The sequence below is a fragment of the Oncorhynchus mykiss genome, chromosome 6 (genome assembly GCF_057628025.1).
Source record: "Oncorhynchus mykiss isolate SJ-2025 chromosome 6, ASM5762802v1, whole genome shotgun sequence".
Lineage (NCBI taxonomy): Eukaryota > Metazoa > Chordata > Actinopteri > Salmoniformes > Salmonidae > Oncorhynchus > Oncorhynchus mykiss.
In genome coordinates, this window is record NC_143027.1 from 67,755,666 (window position 1) to 67,776,002 (window position 20,337).

A 20,337-nucleotide genomic window follows, 5' to 3' on the forward strand; every position below is an offset into this window, starting at 1 on the left:
ATACATCAAACACATGGTTTGATACCATTCCATTTGCTCCTTTCCAGACATTATTCGTGCTCCCCTTAGGAGCCTCCACTGTGAAATGTCTTTATCTTTTTAAAACATTTTTGAAGGCAATATTTACTGTTAAATTTGAATCTTTTTTTGTTGTTGTTTTGTGTCTTCTCACTTTTGTTTATTTCACTTGCTTTGCCAATAAAGCCCCTTTGAATTGAAATGATAGGAAAAACATGGGTTTCAGTACGGTTGGGTTCCCTAAACAGAAAATGTAGGGATTCATAGCCATGGTTATTAACTGTATCGCAGAAATAGAACGTAAAATCACAGAAAATATATGTTGGGGTGGACACTGCAGAGAAGTACTTGGGTGTACAATATTTTGTTGCAGAGGACAAGGTGTGTTGAAAGATAGGGTCCAGTCCTCCCAGGCTGCCAGCCTGGATTAGGATCAGATAGGGCCAAGTAGTGGAATAGGGGTGAGGTTTTAATGGGTGTAGGTTTGGTACAGTGATTTTTTTCTTCCCCTTTGTGTCAAAGCGTGTAATGAATTTGCACTCCAGAACAGTAGGTGGAAACAAAGGGCTATTTAAGAGACATATATGAAAAAAGTGGCGGCATGCACTTTAAACGTTTGTTTGCGGACTGCCATGATATCATAGAAGAATATATATTAATAAGGGGGCCGTGACCAGCCTCACACTCCAGTACAGTAGGTGGCAGTGTATGCATATTTCAGTTGGATGCGATCCGCCAATACACATTTTGAGAATAACTTTGGGGCCATTGCGTGAGCATGCGTGCTTCCCTTCTGCACACACAAGTTTGCAACAACACATCCAGCAAGGTAAAATGGCGTCGGGTGCCATTTCAACGGAGTCAAAGAAAATAACAGATTTACGAGTTATAGATCTTAAATCTGAACTCAAGCGAAGGAATTTAGATGTCACAGGTGTGAAGAATGTTCTAATTGCAAGGCTAAAACAGGTAACGAGCTCAATTTATTTGTACTTGGCGAACGCAAAGCTAATGACCACTAGGCTAGCTAATGTTAGCTACCAAACAGTTTTACGGATTTGATTGATTGAGGCCGTCCTCAACTGCTGCCAGCTAGATAGCTTAGCTATCCAACTTGTTATGGGATGAATGTGTATCTATGTACAGCTTGCTTTTTTTCGTAGTTGCCAACTAAGATGTTTAGTCTGCTAGCTAACGTTACCGTTGGATGCTGTCTAGTTGTCCAACTGCGGTACTGCGTGCTCGCGGCCTGTCTGCAGCGTCAGGTTGACAAGGTAGTCCACCGTCCTGCATCGATGCAGTCGGTGTGTGGGCGTTGGTAACTAATGGTAGCTGGCCATGACATCTATCGCATCAATGTCTCCTTTAGAAAACTATGTTGCTATAGGCCCACATCACATCCACACACACATTTCGCAAAGTACCTTGATCAGAGTTAAAGTTTATAATTCAAATGAAAAATCTAATATTATTTTTCACAGGCGCCGAATAAAACGGGTGTTTACCTTGCCGTGAAATGCTTACTTACAATACCTTAACCAACAAAGCAGTTTTAAGAACAATAAGAGTTAAGATAATATTTACTAAATAAACTAAAGTACATGTTTATACATATAATGAACTATAATCTGACTTGACAGGAGACGTTGATATGGTGAATCTCATTTAAACCCAGGAAGCAGCCATTCAATTTGCCATTCACTAGTTAACCAAATTGAATCCTGTCAAAATACGTTAGTTACTCACCAAATAAGCCGGTATATAGGTTTCCACTAGATAGCACAGCCACAAAGTGAAAATGGTCTATTTCGTAAATTATATGATCTTGCTGTTTGTATTGAATGTGACTGTCTGTCAACTTGATTACTCAATTTTCTCTGATCCTGTGCAACTATGTTGTAAACCTTCATTCATAGGCTAGGTTGTAGCAACCTCATGATGGATATAGGGAATATTCAGGTATTATGTAGTAGCCTAAACCTATCGATGTTACATTGAGCTGGGTGAATGGAATATGAATGACAGTCATAAAATATGCTGTAATAGAAATAAGTCCATGCTCATAATTTGTTGTTGTTGCCCTCCATCACCTTAAATGCACCAACCACCACTGATTTTAAGTTCAGGTGTAAGGTTAGCAGTGGTTAGGGTTAGCTGCTAGGTTTTAAATCAGATTTTAAGACGTTCAATTGTAGAAATAGGTGTGGTTTAAGACTTTGTGCCTGTGGTAACTAGTGACAACCAGGTATGCAGGCCTAAACAATGCCTCTTCGGCAGCTCCAATGTATTGAGCTGTTGTAGACTTCCGACCTGTTCATTGCAGTAAGGTTAGTGCTATCAGCGATCCTTGTGACGCGAGTGATTTACATTGGAGGTGCAGAATAGGCATTTTTTTCAGTTGCTTTTACATTTTTATTAAGACCTTTTTTGGACGTACATCCTGACCATGCCGGCTGTAAATGACGATAGTTGCTATTCAAAACTCCATATTTGGTGAGTAATGAACGTATTTTAACTCGATGAGTCCCACCGTAACGCCGGTGTGCGTATTGGACTTCTAACCCCTCTTAAACGTAGTGTGTTTGAACTACGTACTTCTGTGTGATTAAGGGGGGCTGAGCTAAAGTGTGTGAGGCAAGGGCGGATCCCGAAGGGGCCCAGGACTGGTCTTTTTACTACAATGTCTGTGGAATCCGAATTGTTTGAGCTACAAACTATTATCTATAAAAATGTGAGACTCCGTGTTTTGCTCTATGATGCTCACATGCTACATAAGTCGTTAGAATGGTAAGGGTTACTTCAACCTAGAAGAGTGTAGTGACATGGTTTCTATAATACTGTAATAAGCTCACATAGTTGTTGTCACTGACTAGTTGGATATTCATATCACAGTGAGCAAACAATTGTTGTACTTACAGCATTCATATAAATTCATTTTCATCAAGTTTATGCTTTGACCAATTTTTTTGTTGTTGAGATTTGTCAATAAAACTCATGAATGCAGCTGTTTTATGTCAAATTGTTTTGTGTTCTACTTGTTGTCCTGAAAAGAAAATGGTAAAACACTTAATTGTGAGGCTAAATATGAGGATGGGACATTAAATTAATGTCCGAAAAATGACTAGTAATTACAATAGTGTTTTTTTTTATTATTTTTTTTTATTATACTTTCTCAGGCCATTGAGGAGGAAGGTGGAGATCCAGAGACCATTGAAATTCCACTCCCAGCAGACACGCCTAATAGAAAAAATGCAAAAGCTAAAGGTAATTTGACATTCCTAATATTTAAATTACTGTTCAATATTTCTGTTTCCAATTTGGATGATATGACTTCATTACTTCTTTAGGAAAGAAAGTGGACTCTGACACTGACAATCCAATGGAAGATGAATCCTTCTCCAAGGAAGATGAATCCTTCTCCAAGGAAGATGAATCCTTCTCCAAGGAAGATGAATCCTTCTCCAAGGAAGATGAATCCTTCTCCAAGGAAGATGAATCTCCTACCAAGGAAGATGAATCTCCTACCAAGGAAGATGAATCTCCTACCAAGGAAGATGAATCTCCTACCAAGGAAGATGAATCTCCTACCAAGGAAGATGAATCTCCTACCAAGGAAGATGAATCTCCTACCAAGGAAGATGAATCTCCTACCAAGGAAGATGAATCTCCTACCAAGGAAGATGAATCTCCTACCAAGGAAGATGAATCTCCTACCAAGGAAGATGAATCTCCTACCAAGGAAGAGGAATCTGCTACCAAGGAAAACAAATATTTTTCCAAGGTGAGTGTCACATGAATATGTTTACGTTTGTGTTTACCCCACTGTCACGGTAGACTAAAGATCATTAGGTTACCATACACAGATCAGATATTGTTTTTATAATTAAATGCTGGTATTCAGATCAGTTAACCTGGTTTAAGTAAGGCATTAGACTGAAACTATCTTTATATGTGTATTTACCTTTCACGTTGGTCTCTTTCAGGAGGGAGACGAGGATGATGTTGAAGAAGGTATGTTTGTGCTCACACCCTATTTAATTGATTACTTTTCCTGGGGGGGGTTTGCAGGTAGCAGGTAGCCCCCTTTGTGTGAAGGTAAGAAACTGCTATGCCCCCTCTCTCCTTTATGCCTTCCATTTCTTTTGTCTGCTGGCTAGATACTCAGCCAGCCATCTATCCAGGACTCATTGTTCATGAATACAACATAGAAGGGACATCCTGTTTTTGGAGGACTTGCTTCTTTTGGTCATAGTACTTTTTGGGTGGGATGTTACCTACTCTTCCAGGCCTGAGATGCAAGAGGGCTCCATCAACCATACAGACTGCATAGTACATTCCCTCAAGATAAAAAGCTCAGGAATCAACAGGCTTCTTTAAGGTGAGGGAAAGGTTTGCACTGAAGAAGGCAAGCTGATTTAGAGGGAGTTCCAGTGTGTGCTGACGATACCATGGGGGACTCCTGCCCATCGGGGCCCATCCTCCTGTATCACCCCAACTGCAGTACAGATGTCTCAGACGGAGAGAAGAAATCATTGCTGAGAATGCTCAAAGACCAACCAGGACATGATGTACAGACTAGAGGACACATTTGCTAAGGACTTGAGCCTGTCACTGCAATCACAAGGACGATTTAAAGATGACATCAATTTTTTTGTCAACCATCCCAAGTCACTTAAGACAGACTTTTATGAGGGAAAGAAGACATGGGAGATGACCATAAAGACTATGATGGGAGAGCCCTGGGCAGTAGAACGGCCATAAAATGAGACTGAATTTGACCTCCATGGCTTTGGGCACAGATTATTTTTTTGGTTACGGAAGAAGTTGGACAGATGGTCTTTTCCTTTAATTTGAACAAATGCCCTCTTCAAACTGATGAACGGGAATGGAGCTCCTAATGACAGGAGTATTGAAGAGTAACTTCACTGTACAGTACACATAACTGTAAGGATCGCAAAAGAAGTATTGGTGGTGAAAATGACATGAAGATTATTGATCCGCACCACCATTTTTCAATGAGGAATGTATGTTTGTGTGTTCCTGTGGTCTTCTACCCTTCGATGACCACTAATACTAAACTTGCTTTCTATTCTACTTCCTAGGTCAAGTAACAGACATGTCAATGTTAAACATTGTGTTTTTTTTTGCCATGTTTTATCCTTATTAAATCCCTCAGATATAACTGATACAGATGATGGTACTCGCGAAAATTCTAAACCTCCACCCAGTGAGGACGGCCTCCCAGAAACCGAGGTTGAGGCAGAAGCCGAGGCGGAGGCCGAACAAGTGGAGGAGATCGAAACTGAAGTTGCCGTCTCCGCTAAAGAAGACGAGGACGATAACATATCCGTCACACTCCAGAATGAAGATGCCATCACGCTGGATGTTGATGGTGATGACCTCCTGGAAACAGGTAAACATGTGAAACTTCCAGATTCAGAGGCAGACAAGGGCTGTGACGAGCCAGAGGCCTCTGCTGAGACGAGCCCCAAGGATGCCATGAAGATGGAAGTGGAAGGCCATAAAGATGGTAAGAAGGATGACGGGACGAAGGTTGACTCCTCTAAGAAGGAAAGCAGAGAGGCCTCGAAGAAAGCTGAAATGGGAGACAAAGACAAGGATTCTGGGAAGAAAGGCCCCTCGTCTACTGGGGCATCAGGTCAAGGAAAGAGGTTTGTCTTTCTAGCTATGTCAGTTCTTTAAGATACTACTACCAAGTTCCAGCTCACTGTGAACGCAGCATTGTGGGTAGCCTCAAGATTTTTTTTACTTTTTTTCCTAATGAGAAATGTTCATTGATGTACCTAATGAGCCTCCCATTTGTTACTTTCATTTGGTTGTTTTTCTGAAGTTGGGTAATTTGTGTCATTAACCAGGAGCTGAAAACAGATGTTACTTTCACCTTTCCAGCACGTTTGCCTTTTCCAGTTCCCACGTAGGGCTTTTTAAAAGGGCAGTAGTCCCTGTGATGTCAGTTTGTCAGAAACATATGAAATGATTCGCTGTGAAGTCGAACGCAATACTGAAGATTTCATTGGTCCAGGGAGTAAATTGGCTGAGAACATGACCCATATCACCTGAGGAAAAGCAATGAAAAAGGCCATTATGGGAGTTTTGTCCAAATGCAAGCCTTGCCCGTGGGGATAAAAAAAAAAAATACATACATACATACAGCAAAACAAAGTGTTTCTTTAAAAAAAAAAAGTTTTTGCCCTGGTGTACGTCATATTCCGCAGGGGCTTTCATATACTGGCACTCATCTCTTGTTTCTTTTTATTTGTTGTGAAATCTGCTTTGTAGTTCTTCAAAGGACAGAGATGGAAAGGCCACAAAAGATGACAAAGGTAAGCATTTTACAGGTACATTTCTCAAGTCGTCATTACTGATGATCAGACGATGGTCAAGCATAGGCCTTTATGTAGGTTATGTAAGCAATGTGCAGTATTGACTGGACAGCCAAAATGGCATTTTCTCAAGCGTCAGAACAAACCGAGTTGATCTGGGAATTTTAGTACCGCTGGTGTAATCTGCATATTACCCAGTTTTCTTCACATATCTAAAAAGTACTTTTTTTTTGGCATTTTAAAGGTGTCTGAAATGATTTAATTTAGTCAAAAGCACCTGCATTTTAACATGTAATGCTTACCGGTATGTAACATTAGGCTGTTGTAGATTAGTTTTAAGTGTGTAGACATGTAAAAGCCTCTACAGTGTATGTATGTTTTGAAACAACCCTATTTCAGGAAGTATCAGCAGTAGTAGTGCAAGCAGCTCCACTCGAAACATATGGGTGAGCGGCCTGTCCTCCAACACCAAAGCAGCTGATTTGAAAAACCTTTTTGGCAAATATGGGAAGGTAAGTCTAGAGCTTAAAATGTCTGTAAACGGTTTCTTGTGGTGGGGTACTGCGGTTTGATGTTTCTTACTGAATGGGTGTCATGGTTTTGCTTTGACTTATTGGAAACTATTTACTGTTTTACTAGGGGAAAGGGGGATACCTAGTCAGTTGTAAAACTGGATGCATTCAACTGAAATGTCTTCCGCATTTAACCCAACCCCTCTACAAGCAGCATGTAGTTGCTCCACCCCTAAACAAATTCCTGTCGCCACAGGTTTTTAGTGCCAAAGTGGTTACTAATGCTCGCAGTCCTGGAGCCAAATGTTATGGCTTGGTGACAATGTCTTCCAGTACAGAGGTGGGAAGGTGCATCTCCCACCTGGACCGCACAGAACTCCACGGCCAGCAGATATCTGTTGAAAGGGTAAGCTGACAAACAGTTGTTTTGCACATTGTTCAGCTAGAATGTTGAGAGCACGATTACAATTTTACAGTACAGGGTCTTTTCTCTGACTTCTATCTTTTGTGATGTCATAAAGCCTCCAGAACTCTTGACGATTCTAAGATTCCATTTTGAGAGTTTTTTGCAAAACAACATTGGCTGACATTCTCTTCTGAGCCATTGAGCCAACATGCGCTCTGTAATTTTCATTGTAGGGAGAAACAAGGTTCAAGGTCCTTTTGTTCTTTAATTAATTGAAATTACATTGCTCCAGAATTGTGACGGAGCCTTTAATTACTGTGACGGAGTATTTGTTGTCTTTTTAGGTTAAAAGTGATCCCTTCAAGAAAGAACCTTCAAAGAAGGAATCAGATGACAAAACCAGCTCCAGCAAATCAAGTGACAAACGTAGTGCGTTGACAAACAAGACTAGCACTAGCAAGTATGTGAGGAAGAAACACAAAATCTGTCTGTTTCAGAATGGTGAAATTGGAAAGAAATGTTCATGTCTGTTATTTTTTTCCCCTGAAGAACCCAGCCATCCTCCAAAAAAGAAGAGAAGAAGTCCGACAAACCATCAGACAAAGACGGCAAGGATTCATCCAAGAAGCAGGAGTCTAAAAGCACAACATCCAGCTCAGGCCCAGATGCCTCCAAGAAAGATGATAAAAAGCATGGTGGAAGTATGTATGTTCCTTCTTAGGTTCCTTTTTATGTATTGTGTTGTAGGGTAGTAAAAATTAAAACCCCTGTCCTGTTTTGTGTAGGGACCAAGAGCCCTGGCAAGATGGTGGTGATTGATCATGCCAAAGGAGACCTGAACAAAGTGAGACCACCGTTCAGGAGGGGGAGATTTGACAAGCCGGGTTTCACCACCAACAACAACATGATGCAGCGGAGACCCAGATATTTCATGCCCCCCGAAGAGGTTTGTCGCAGTTTTCTTTTCTATCCGACAAAGTTTGATCATGGAACTTTCTTTTTCAATGTTCACCTCTACATGCTTGTCTTTCCTAGATGGAGATGAATAGAGTTAGAGTTTTCCCCAACAAGGGAGGCAGCAAAGACATCCTCCCCTTTGAGAAGATGAAAGAGCAGAGGTTGCGTGAGCGTATGGTCCGGCTGGAGCGCGTCCGCAGGGCTGTGGAACTTCGCAGGTCAGCCTGAAACAAACTCCTACTCTAATTGTTGTATTCTGTAGTACTGTAAGGATGCTGGGTACTAATGTTTCTGTGACTTCCTGTCCCGTCAGGCGGCGTGAGATAGCGGAGCGGGAACGCCGGGAGCGTGAGCGTATCAGTCTGATTAGGGAGCGGGAGGAGAGGGAGAACCTGCTCCGTGAACGGCAGAGGCTTGAGGTGGAGAGGCAGAAACTGGAGAGGGAGCGCATGGAGAGGGAAAGGCTGGAGAGGGAAAGGATCCGCATAGAGCAGGTGCTTGGACTCAAATCATTAAGGATGTTTAGTCAACCTGGCTGTACCTTAGTTGATTGTTGTAAAACGACAGGAGTAAGGTAAATTGTTTACTCATTGTTCATCCTGGTGATCTGTCAACAGTTCCCAGGAGCATTTTGAGCAAACCATTTAGTGGATTGTTAATGTAATGCTGACGTTATCTCGCTGTGATGCAGGAGCGGCGTAAAGAGGCGGAGCGTATGGCTCGTGAGCGGGAGGAGCTGAGGAGGCAGCAGGAGCAGCTCCGCTACGAGCAGGAGAAGAGAAACAACCTGAAGAGAGGCCGCGATGTGGACCACAGGTACACAAGGCCACACTGTAGTTGGGGATGGGATGTTTGTCTGGGGTTTGCTCTGTGTAGTTGAGGCTCTGTTCGTGGACAACCAGTGTCGTGTCTTTACCATTATTAAATTGAAGACTTCGTTTTTTATCAAAGATTCCATTAATTAGTATAACGTGATCAAAGTAATTAATCGTGTAACTGTAATTAACTAGGAAATAGGGGCACCAAGGAAAGTATTCAGATTACAAAGTTATAATTTCCCAATATAACCTTTCAGATATTTTCATATGTGATCAATAGTCTTCTGATTATTTATTTATCTTACCTCATGTTAGTCTCATTCCAAACGTCGTAAATTGTTGGTTATCTGCACGAATCCAGTCTTGACTGAGTCATCCATACATCAATTGTCTTAAATAGTTTATTTATTACTAACTAAGTAATTCACAGAAATGCATGAACAAACAGTAAATATGGTTACATGAAATTATAGAATGTGCCCTAGTGGGCTAAACCGGCATGGCAGCTTGTTAGACAAAGGGGCAATGGGGTAGTCGACTAAGAAGTCACTACAGGGTTAATAATTATAACAATTGAAATGCTAATCCTTACACATGAACGCTCACTCAGTCGGGAACAATTGCAATCAATATATATACGCTCAGTGTGTCGTCTTGATCGCTGGTGAAAAGTTAATTTCTTTTGCAGAATTGTCCGTCTCTCTCCCTCGCTCTCTCTCGGTTGTGGTTAGAGGGGATTGTTCAGAGTGACATTCAAATAGAATGGATGTTTCGGCGGATGTCGTTATTCGCGTTCAATGATGCTGAATTCCTAGCTGCAGACTAGTAATTAGTATCAAAGACCTTGTTCTTATTCTGTCGGTAGTCTAAGTTTTAACCACGTGGTATGGTTAAAAGATTCAGCAATGGTCTACAACCTTGTGTCCCCCTCCTAATGGAGAAAAACATGGTCTACTGATAATTTCTCAAAGTGGGGTTTTATTCAGAATGGCAGAAGAGAGCTGTCTCAGGATGTCTGGCCCTAACTGGGCTCAGGGGCGGTCCTCTGATTTAGTTAAAATAAAAAGGGAATTGTATTTTTCGTCATTAAACAGTCCACAATCATATTACACCCTTATTCAAATAGTATCATCCTCACTCATTCATCTTATACAACAATTAGATGTAAACCTAATTTCTGAGGCTATTATATAAACAGCGTTATGGTAATGTGGCCACGCCGTCTCTCTTGAGCTTGCCAAGTTGTGACAAACGCACCAGTTTGTAACTGGATTCTTCACCAATCTTTTACACTTTCTCTGGAACATGAATTTTGTTCGTACCTCATGTTCTGTGAGGTGGAAGGATTTCATTTGTCTCCATGAAAACTACTCTCTACTCTCTGTGTGTCCATGAGGCAGGGTCTTCCTTAGGAATTTACGACCTCACTCTGCCCACAGCAGTCTGGTTGTATAAGCAGAGAGCGGGGGATGGTGCTCACTGTACTCAGAGAGCAACATCATGACACCAGCTTCCACCATTATGTCCATGAAGTTGCAGGATAGGTTACAGTACTGCTTTGTCGTTGTCCCTGCACACAGACTTGTCTCCCGTCCTGGTATGTCTGCATCCCACAGCAGACAGGGATGCTTGGTCTCAGACATGACCAGCAGATGTCAATTTGACCATCAACTGAAAAGTGAAAGATACAATTTGGTGGTATGTGTTATTCCACACCAGTTTGTTTACTTGTCGCCCAGGTAAAGCATATTCTCCATTGAATGTTTCAGCCGGAGGGATGATCCCTACTGGAATGGAAACAAGAAGATCCAGCCAGAGTCTGAGGGCCGTGTGAACCAGGGCTCGGACTACAACCGCCAGCAGAACCGCTTTACTGAGTTCAGCCCCCGGGAGAGAGGCAGAGGCTTCCCTGAGGCTGCAGCCGTTGAGCCCAACACCATTGAGAGGTAGGCCCTATTATTTCTAAGTGCTTTTTGTAAATAACGCAACCTGGACCTAAAACGGCAAAGAGCAAGCTACACACAGCCCATATAGCAGTTTAGCATGCCTATCTCTCTCCAGTAACAGTCAGCTCTTGACAGAATCTGACAATCCATTTTGGGTGTCGGGGGTTTTCAGACGTAACCGCTTCAACAGTGAGCCTGAGGCTAAGAAGTCCCGCCCGGCTGCTCGCAGGGACAGCTCTGGGTTTGAGCGCTACCCCAAGAACTTTGAGACTGTCCGCAGGGCTGAGCCTCCTCCAACTCCACGAGCAGACATCCGTGACACAGACCGCAGAGAGATCCGAGACAGGGATGAGCGCCGGGCTGCGCCCATGCCTGAGCGCCGGGCCGCGCCCATGCCTGAACGCCGGGCCGCGCCCATTGCTGAGCGCCGGGCCGCGCCCATGCCTGAGCGCCGGGCCGCGCCCATGCCTGAGCGCCCAGCAGGGGGCAGAGCACCCATGCCTGGCATGTCTCATACCGGCCGCTCCCCCAGAGGCTCCGGGCACGCTGGTCATGCTACTCATACTGGGCATGCAGGATGGAAGAATGACGGCAGCATGAGTGCACCTAAGGGGGACATACGGTGAGAATGGATGGATGCCTAGTGTGCTTGTTTGATTAAAGTTGTAGACAAAGGTCTTTTGTTGTTATCCATGTGGTAATAATCATGTCTCTGTGGTTGTGTAGTGGAGCTGTGCGTACCGGAGGTATGCGGCCAGAGCGTTCAGGCAGAGATGGCCAGGGGCCTGCTCTCAGAGGAGGCTCCTCAGCCAGCCGAGGAAGATCCAACTTCAGTGGCCGGGATGGAGGAAGACCCATGGTCATGGCAGACCAGGTCAGCACCTCACAAATCCCCCATAGCTAAATTTACACATTCAATACCCTCCATTTTAGTTACATTTCAGATAGGGAATTCATAACTACAATCTCCCCTGTTCTCCACTCAGCATTTCAGCTCTGGCCGCCAGGTGGTGGTGGAGCGGCATGGCCGGGACCAGCCGGCCCCCAGGAAGGAGTGGCATGGTGGGGCTGGATCCCAGGGAGGGGGCTTCCCAGACAGTCGCAGGATGGGAGACAGCCGTGGCAGCATGATGGCCCCACACTCAAGGTATTCACTGCCGTTGCATTAAGACTGTGTACTTTTCCCTGTTATGGTTAAACTCAAATATACTAATTGATAAAAATATTTTTAAAACATTATTTATGGTAAAAAATATATTTGTTAATGATATTATGAATAGGAGAGGTGGAGTTAACACATGTGGAATTGTTAGCTCTATCTAAAATTACAACCAACTGATTGGTGCATTACTGCAAAAATGGAGGAGGCAAGGAGAAGGGGAGCTTGTTTATCTGGCCTTTATTAAAGAGCAAAATTGGAGAAAGAGAATTGTCATGAATAGAAAAATATACCTGTTTTATTTGAGGACTAAAATGTTCACCATGGCGCCATACAGGTTGTAAAATACGTGAAGAGATTTCCAGTGTGCTGATTCCATGGCACATGGTTTATAAACTGATACACAAAACAATGCTTGACTCAAACCGTAGTTTTTCTATTTAAATTATTATACAATATTCTTGCCACCAAAAGAAGAATGTTATGTATATGGGGCATACAACCATGTCAGCTATGCAGATTTAGCTGCGAAGAGACAATAATTTGACCACTTATTCTGGTATTGTCCTGTGTAGCCTGTTTCTGGCCACAGAGACAGGAGTGGTTAAATAGTCATGACATTGTTCCAAAATGAGCCCTACAAATAGCACTGTTGGGTGATCAGAAAAGCTGTAATCAATCAACAACCAAATGTATATATTTAATTCACATCTGTTGATAATATCCCATTTAGAAAGGTTTGAGAATCTGTGTAAAACATCACACAACAGTTGAAAAGGAAATGGCACAAGGAAATCAAGAGTAGGTGGGATGGGCTGAGAGAAACCGAGGGGTGGATTTAATCTGTAATAGTTGTGACTGAAATGAATATATATCATGTGTATCGGACTTGTCTGAGCACTATGATTTAGGCTTGGGTGGTATCCGTATTTCCATACCGTCATTGTGCCATGCCGGGATATTCTGTAATACACCATAATACCTACACTGAACAAAAGGAGCACTATTTTCAAACCCCACTGGATCTTCTGTAATCCGGAGGTTAGCAATGCTAACAAGTAGATGTAAAAGCCCATAGATAATGCTAACTAAATACTAAAGAGGACATTGTGTACAGTCTCTGACCTAAAGTATTTGCAGGACAGACAAACCAGCTCAGTTATACAAGTAACTAAAAAAATATCCAGTTTGCTGCATCCACAAAGGAAATATCAGCAAGGCTCTTGATCCAGGAGAGGATTCTCTGCTGTTACCAAGCTAAGCTTGATTTTGAATTAAGCTAAGCACTTAGCTAGATGGCTAAATAGCTACTAAATTAGCAAACCAAATCACAACTGTAGCGCATTTAGCACATTTTTAGACAGTTAATAGGTATAAGATAACGAACTCGATCACCTGGCGTGTGCTACACAAGTGAGTGACTCAGGTAGCCTAGTGGTTAGTGTTGGACTAGTAACTGGAAGGTTGCAAGATCAAATCCCTGAGCTGACAAGGTACAAATCTGTCGATCTGCCCCTGAACAAGGCAGTTAACCCACTGTTCCTAGGCCTCCATTGAAAATAAGAATTTGTTCTTAACTGACTTGTCTAGTTAAATAAACTTTTAAAAAACAAGGCTCTGGTTGTTGTGCTTATAAACAAACACCATGTGACTGAGGACTACCAGTAAGCTTCATAATAAAAAATTGTGACAATCTTTACTGATTGCACAAGTTGACTGCAGGTATTTACCTAAAGTAGCTACAAATATTCAAATTCAACGGTATTGGCGGTATATTTGGCTATTTCCAAATACTCCGGTATACGGTATACCGCCCAAGCAAACTATCAATCAAGTGTAAAAAAAAAAAAAAACTCCAATGAATCCAAATGTGTGATATTATGTATATAAAAAAATATATATATATATATACACACACACACACAGTACTTTTTTTTATATGTAAAAATGTATTCTGGTAGAAGCCACATTTGAGCTTCTGTCTCTACTGTATGCTTCTTTAGGCAGAAATCTATTTTTGTTTCTCCAGCCACTCTTCGTCTGCAATGAACAGAATCGTGCAGATCACCAACAGTTCCATGTCCAGTGTTGGCGGATTCAAGCCCTTCAAAGGAGCACCCCGACGGTTCTAACTGCCTCTCCCCAGATCAGCTTAAGCTTATTTTTCAAAAAAACATTTTTTTTTAAGTATTGTGTTTTAAGAGGCTGGTTTCTAGCCATAAGGTTGATATAGAAATGTTTTGTTCTGTATAGGTTAAATCAATGTATGGTTTCCTAACAGTTGTGCTGTGACTTAAACCCTGTGCACATAATGTTCAACTTACCTTTAGAATAGAATTGTACAGCTTTAGTTATTTGTAACAAGTTTGATGTTAACTGCTCTTCCCCTAACTGAAACTCCATGTACCGTATGTAAGCAGATCAATGTATTCTTTAACCATCATTTTTAGTTATGCCCCTGGTGCTTCTGAAGGTTATTAAATTATACATCTTGCTCATTTTGTCTTCGCCCCTACATTTGACTCATGAAGTGCACATACAAGACATCACACATTGAGTGGTTGTGAAAAGAGAAGTTTTAATTTTTTATTGTCCATTTACTTTAATAATCAGGCTGAATGTCCCTCGTCTAAGGCATTTTGTTACAGAAGAAATACCATCTACATTTTGCAACGGTACTGTGATAGGCTACATACATTATTTGGTCATATGTATATAGATAAACATTTTAACCTTCCAACACGAGGATTGACCTTTTTGTGTGTGGTTAAACATAAGTGAAAATATTGAAATTATACTCTGCTAAATGTCATTAGTATGCATTTGTTGCATTATGCATCAGAATAACATTGGGATTAATATAATTGCATTTAATCTCAACAGAACAAAAGGAAACCTATACAGAACAAGTTAAATCAATATGGTGGATTGCGTTCATGTTCTGTGCTCCAGTATCTGATTTTACACATTTCCCATAAAACACATTTCTCCAATCTATACAGTATCAATGTCAAAATAGCCAACTTTTAAAATCCCTTCCCTCTAGATGACCAGCCAGTGGCATTAGTGACTTTTTTTGTGTGAAAAGCTACGCAAATGCTATAAAACAATTCTGGCCTTAGAGGGTGAACGGCTACCTGAAGTTCAAGTTGCATCAATTTTTATTGAAAAGGGCTACACAGTACTTAATGTACTTTTAGCCAAAATATTTAACCAGCCCTTTCATACAGAAACAATTGAGCATTTCATATTCAACTGACTGTTGAAGAGCTACTAGCAATTCTAGACAGTATTCCATTTTTACAAGGTACTCAAAGAACAATAGCACTCTCGCACAATTTCTAATTCTGTATAAAATGAGGTATTTTCTCTTCTGCGTTTACACAGGCAGACCAATTCTGATATTTTTTCTCACTAATTGGTCTTCAATCAGATCTGATGTGCTTGGAAAGAACATGCCTGTCCAAACACAGCCTTCGTAGTGCATATCAATGTAACAGTGCAAAACCAATTACAATGACTATATGTTCAAGGACTACCTTGTCAACAGACTGTTTGTACAGTATTTACCGCCCCAGCACTATAACAAGGCTTACACATATTCACTCGACATTCCACAAACAAAATCCTTATCAATTATTTTGAGGAACAACATTCAAGCTGAAACACAAAACCATATCTAGATACTGGTAAATAATGCAATGTAAATGACTCAAAGCAAGCTTACGCACATTTTTTTTATTATTCAAAAAAATGTGTTTAACATCTTTTTGCTCCCCCAAAAACCTCAAAGTAATTAGATAAATGGCCCTCTGAGGTTCTCATCATAATACTCAGTACTAGTTGCCTTTTGAACGTCGTTACAAATGGGTTCAGGCCATCGGGAAGGTTGACCACATTCACAAGTATAATTCAAGCTGCAGTGTGACGGTAACTTTAAAATGGATGTTATTTTACGAAAGAAACAAGAATATGGATCGTGTCCCTGACTCTCGAACCGACACGGTCCTTCCCCCCCAACCTTGCACAAAATCACTAGTCAATAATGTAAAGGACATACTGTAGCATACCATAAACAGGATGTACACACTCGCTTCAACATAGGTGTTTCTCTTTAAGTCCTGTCTATTCAGCCATATATTACTTTTTGGGTAGTTCTTGTGAACATGAAAGCAGCCGCAGTTTAATTCACTTTTGAAAAACAGCCTTGAATTCCATTACAAGGGGCAAACTTATTCTTGTGTAAAGTCATTGTAAATTCTTTTGACTAGGTAGGCCTGAGAGAAGCTCAGAAACCCATTGTTACGCCATCCATGAACATAACTAGCGATAATTATGCACAGCCCGATAATATGAAGTTGACCTAGTTAGATACCATGTGTTGAAATAATTTGTTACTGATACCTATACGTGGTTACACATTTTACATTACAACACATTGAGGGAGTTACTACAGGCTATATTCAATACTTTACAATGGTATATATCAATCATTGCTGTTGCCAAGGCAGCTAATACACAAACAATTTACAAAAGACACTCAAGGATATGTCCCTTCAGAGAAGGCCTGAGAGTATTTCTGATGAATAGTTTAAAATCTACAGATTGTCTCATTCTAGTAATACACCTGTTTCCGTTTATTCTTATAAAAGATATTGTAAATGTTGTAAGGCATTTTATATACAGAGTAAGTGTGGCCTCGTGAGGACTGTATAGACAGGCTGAGCTAACCCCAGTACTCAAGTCCAGCCTGCAGATAAGCCTTACTACCGGTTAATCAGGTAGCCTACTCCTACAAGATGCAGCCAGTCGCCAGGCAAAAATAAATACTAAGTACTGGACTTGTCCTTGAAGGCTGGGGTTGTCCATTTCTGGACAATGAGAACAAAATGTAACAGCCAAAAATGGGAGACCCCTTAACTAGCAGCACTGCGAGGAGTCTCCCCTATAACTGTGTTTCTAGGTCTGACGTATAACACAAGGCTTGAGTCAAGGCATCCAGCTGGAATGTGTAGATAGAAAACAGTAAATCTCTCAGGAGGCAGTACCATAGTAGGACAATGGTGCAAACTACTAGCTAGCTCTGTCATAAATGTGCACTAGGTATGTACACAATGTATATACATTTGTTTGAAAGTCAGATGATGTAGGAGAAGCACATGGATTCAAACATGGCTACATTAGAAAATCCTACTTCCATAACTCAACTAGGTCATGAGGCTTCCCATATTGACAGCATCCCATATTGACAACATCCCATATTGACAACATAACTGCCGGCAGATCTGTGTGACATTGGGCACTAAAGACTATTAGTGTGGGATACTATTATCACTCTTCCTCTGCAGTCAATAACCAGCCAAGTCTCTCAGGGAGTGAGCGACAGAAGTCAAATTAGGTGCACCGTCCTGTGTTTCCATGGTTCTGTCTGTGTGATAGTTCAGACTCTACTGGATGTGAAGCATATACAGCAAATATGAGATATTAATTACATGGCATATCTTTCAATCCAACTGCTCATATACATCGGAAAACATTTTTGTTGTTGACGGTTATTTCCAAATTGAAATTAAGAGCATAAATCAATGCAGCTAAGCATATCAGCCATACATATACACTGTAGACACCAATGCCATACACACACACCAGAATTCAACACTGCCATACTCTGGTAAAGCCAATCTGGATAGGGCGAGTCTTAAATGGAAGATGAGGGTTGGTAGAGACGGAACGTACCAGAGTATGGCACTGACTCCCAGGAAGAACAGGGATGTGGGTAGTGATGGAGAGATATACAAAAGGCTCGTCACAACAGGGTCTTACATTCATTTGTAACCGGCAAAAACAAATGAATCCCTTTCCATTTAAGTATATACCAAAATAAATTATTCTCTATAATACTCTTACACACACACATACAAGCACACATGCAAACACACGCAAAAACACACTTAAAGTAGTAATTTGGCATCCATTAACGTGGCGAAGAGACAGGAGTGCTTAGATATTACACTCACTGATGTCACTATCACCTCATCTCTATCCCAATAAGACTCTGAACAAACTCTTGACTATCTCCAATTGGAAGGAGCTAAATTACCCCCACCAACCAATAGCTAGCAAATGAAGGTTGTGTTTTCAGTAGAGTCTATTGCTCAAAAACTGAACTGAATCAAAGCAGGCATATCTACACATATGTGCTGTAAAAAAAAAAAATAATAGCTTATCAACTGCAATGATAAAAATGAATGAAAACGATTTCCTTGAAAAACGTTGGTGTCATGAGAGGAGATACTTCAGATTCTGAATTCTTTCTCTCCCAGCATCCTGTTTCTGGAATTTTTCTCATTTTACTATAAAACCACCCCCATTAACCTTGACCCCAGATCACAAATATAGTGCACTGTGTGACTTGTAACAACGTTTGGCCAACTGTACAAAAGCTTAGTGGTAGTTGTCATAGCGTCCCTTCCTCTGTTGTCCAGGCCCACTGAGGGTAGAGGATGGCAGGCACCAGTGGCTTGGGAACGGCAACTCCTCAGTTTGTCTCATCGCTATCTCTCGCTTTCAAAAGGGGCTGTTCGTAGGCTGTCAGGTCAATGTGAAAAAAAAAATGCTGCCCCCCTCTTTCTCTCTCACACAAACACACAACCATCCTATGTTACAATAGAACACATTTGTCTTTATCCTTGGGCTCTTTTTTGGGTTTGCGCTCCCCAGCAGAGGGCTGCTTCCCTGGACTGGGTATGGCTCCAGCTGCTGCTGTTGCTGATGATGATGCTGCTTCTGCTCTGTCTGCTTCGTCACTTCCCTCTGCTGGCTGCTGCACAACACAGACAGGATGGAACAGGAGCGTCAACCATAATAACTACCTGTGGCTCATTCAAATGGGTGAATAAGCAACATTATAAACTGGGTGGTTTGAGCCCTGAATGCTGATTGGCTAACAGCCGTGGTATATCAGACCGTATACCACGGCTATGACAAAACATTTATTTTTACTGCTCTAATTACATTGGTAACCAGTTTATAATAGCAAAAAGGCACCTCGGGGGTTTGTGGCATATGGCCAATATACTACGGCTAAGGGCTGTATACAGGCACTCTGCGTTGAGTCGTGCATAACAACAGCCCTGAGCTGTATCTGAACATAGAGATACATTGAGATAGAACATGTATTGTGTACAACAGCTATATATTGTCAGCTATATATTTAATTTCTATCTGACTAAGCCCCTGACTGCTATATCTACACTGCTCAAAAAAATAAAGGGAACACTTAAACAACACAATGTAACTCCAAGTCAATCACACTTCTGTGAAATCAAACTGTCCACTTAGGAAGCAACACTGATTGACAATACATTTCACATGCTGTTGTGCAAATGGAATAGACAACAGGTGGAAAATATAGACAATTAGCAAGACACCCCCAATAAAGGAGTGGTTCTGCAGGTGGTGACCACAGACCACTTCTCAGTTCCTATGCTTCCTGGCTGATGTTTTGGTCCCTTTTGAATGCTGGCGGTGCTTTTACGCTAGTGGTAGCATGAGACGGAGTCTACAACCCACACAAGTGGCTCAGGAAGTGCAGCTCATCCAGGATGGCACATCAATGCAAGCTGTGGCAAGAAGGTTTGCTGTGTCTGTCAGCGTAGTGTCCAGAGCATGGAGGCGCTACCAGGAGACAGGCCAGTACATCAGGAGACGTGGAGGATGCCGTAGGAGGGCAACAACCCAGCAGCAGGACCGCAACCTCCGCCTTTGTGCAAGGAGGAACAGGAGGAGCACTGCCAGAGCCCTGAAAAATGACCTCCAGCAGGCCACAAATGTGCATGTGTCTGCTCAAACGGTCAGAAACAGACTCCATGAGGGTGGTATGAGGGCCCGACGTCCACAGGTGGGGATTGTGCTTACAGCCCAACACCGTGCAGGACTTTTGGCATTTGCCAGAGAACACCAAGATTGGCAAATTCGCCACTGATCTTCACAGACAAAAGCAGGTTCACACTGAGCATGTGACAGACGTGACATAGTCTGGAGACGCCGTGGAGAACGTTCTGCTGCCTGCAACATCCTCCAGCATGATCGGTTTGGCGGTGGGTCAGTCATGGTGTGGGGTGGCATTTCTTTGGGGGGCCGCACAGCCCTACATGTGCTTGCCAGAGGTAGCCTGA

General features: G+C 41.9%; 2 protein-coding genes across 6 annotated transcripts in view; one reads left to right on the forward strand and one right to left on the reverse strand.

The window, feature by feature from the left end:
- Positions 1 to 774: 774 nt before the first annotated feature.
- On the forward strand, positions 775 to 14,658 carry LOC110526412 (SAFB-like transcription modulator). 2 transcript variants are annotated; one of them, XM_021607377.3, is made up of 19 exons: positions 775 to 987; positions 3,195 to 3,282; positions 3,366 to 3,799; positions 4,002 to 4,029; positions 5,195 to 5,690; positions 6,319 to 6,362; positions 6,762 to 6,874; positions 7,131 to 7,280; positions 7,625 to 7,740; positions 7,830 to 7,981; positions 8,066 to 8,226; positions 8,316 to 8,455; positions 8,551 to 8,731; positions 8,929 to 9,053; positions 10,825 to 11,001; positions 11,174 to 11,623; positions 11,728 to 11,875; positions 11,988 to 12,148; positions 14,190 to 14,658. In XM_021607377.3, exons 1-19 carry the CDS (start codon positions 853 to 855, stop codon positions 14,290 to 14,292), a joined length of 3,402 nt encoding a protein of 1,133 aa, XP_021463052.3. In that variant the 5' UTR covers positions 775 to 852; the 3' UTR covers positions 14,293 to 14,658. The 2 variants fall into 2 exon arrangements, with proteins under 2 accessions (XP_021463052.3, XP_090094796.1); XM_090238670.1 differs by lacking the exon at positions 5,195 to 5,690 and having other exon boundaries at positions 814 to 987.
- Positions 14,659 to 14,718: 60 nt separating this feature from the next.
- Positions 14,719 to 20,337, reverse strand: part of LOC110526413 (MINDY lysine 48 deubiquitinase 2) — a 29,432-nt gene continuing 23,813 nt past the window's right edge. The window contains exon 9 of one of the 4 annotated variants that reach the window (XM_021607379.3): positions 14,719 to 18,980. In XM_021607379.3, coding sequence (XP_021463054.3) covers positions 18,822 to 18,980 — 159 coding nt within the window. In that variant the 3' untranslated portion in view covers positions 14,719 to 18,821. Of the gene's footprint in view, positions 18,984 to 20,337 lie in introns of all 4 variants that reach the window. The other 3 variants (XM_021607378.3, XR_016496822.1, XR_016496823.1) reach the window with 3 other exon arrangements.

Bases quoted from the DNA above. Each gene is read 5' to 3' on its own strand.
- LOC110526412 (XM_021607377.3), top strand. From the start codon at position 853: ATGGCGTCGGGTGCCATTTCAACGGAGTCAAAGAAAATAACAGATTTA. The intron at 3,800-4,001 runs GTGAGTGTCACA...GGTCTCTTTCAG, and splicing joins AAAACAAATATTTTTCCAAG to GAGGGAGACGAGGATGATGT. The intron at 8,732-8,928 runs GTGCTTGGACTC...GCTGTGATGCAG, and splicing joins AAAGGATCCGCATAGAGCAG to GAGCGGCGTAAAGAGGCGGA.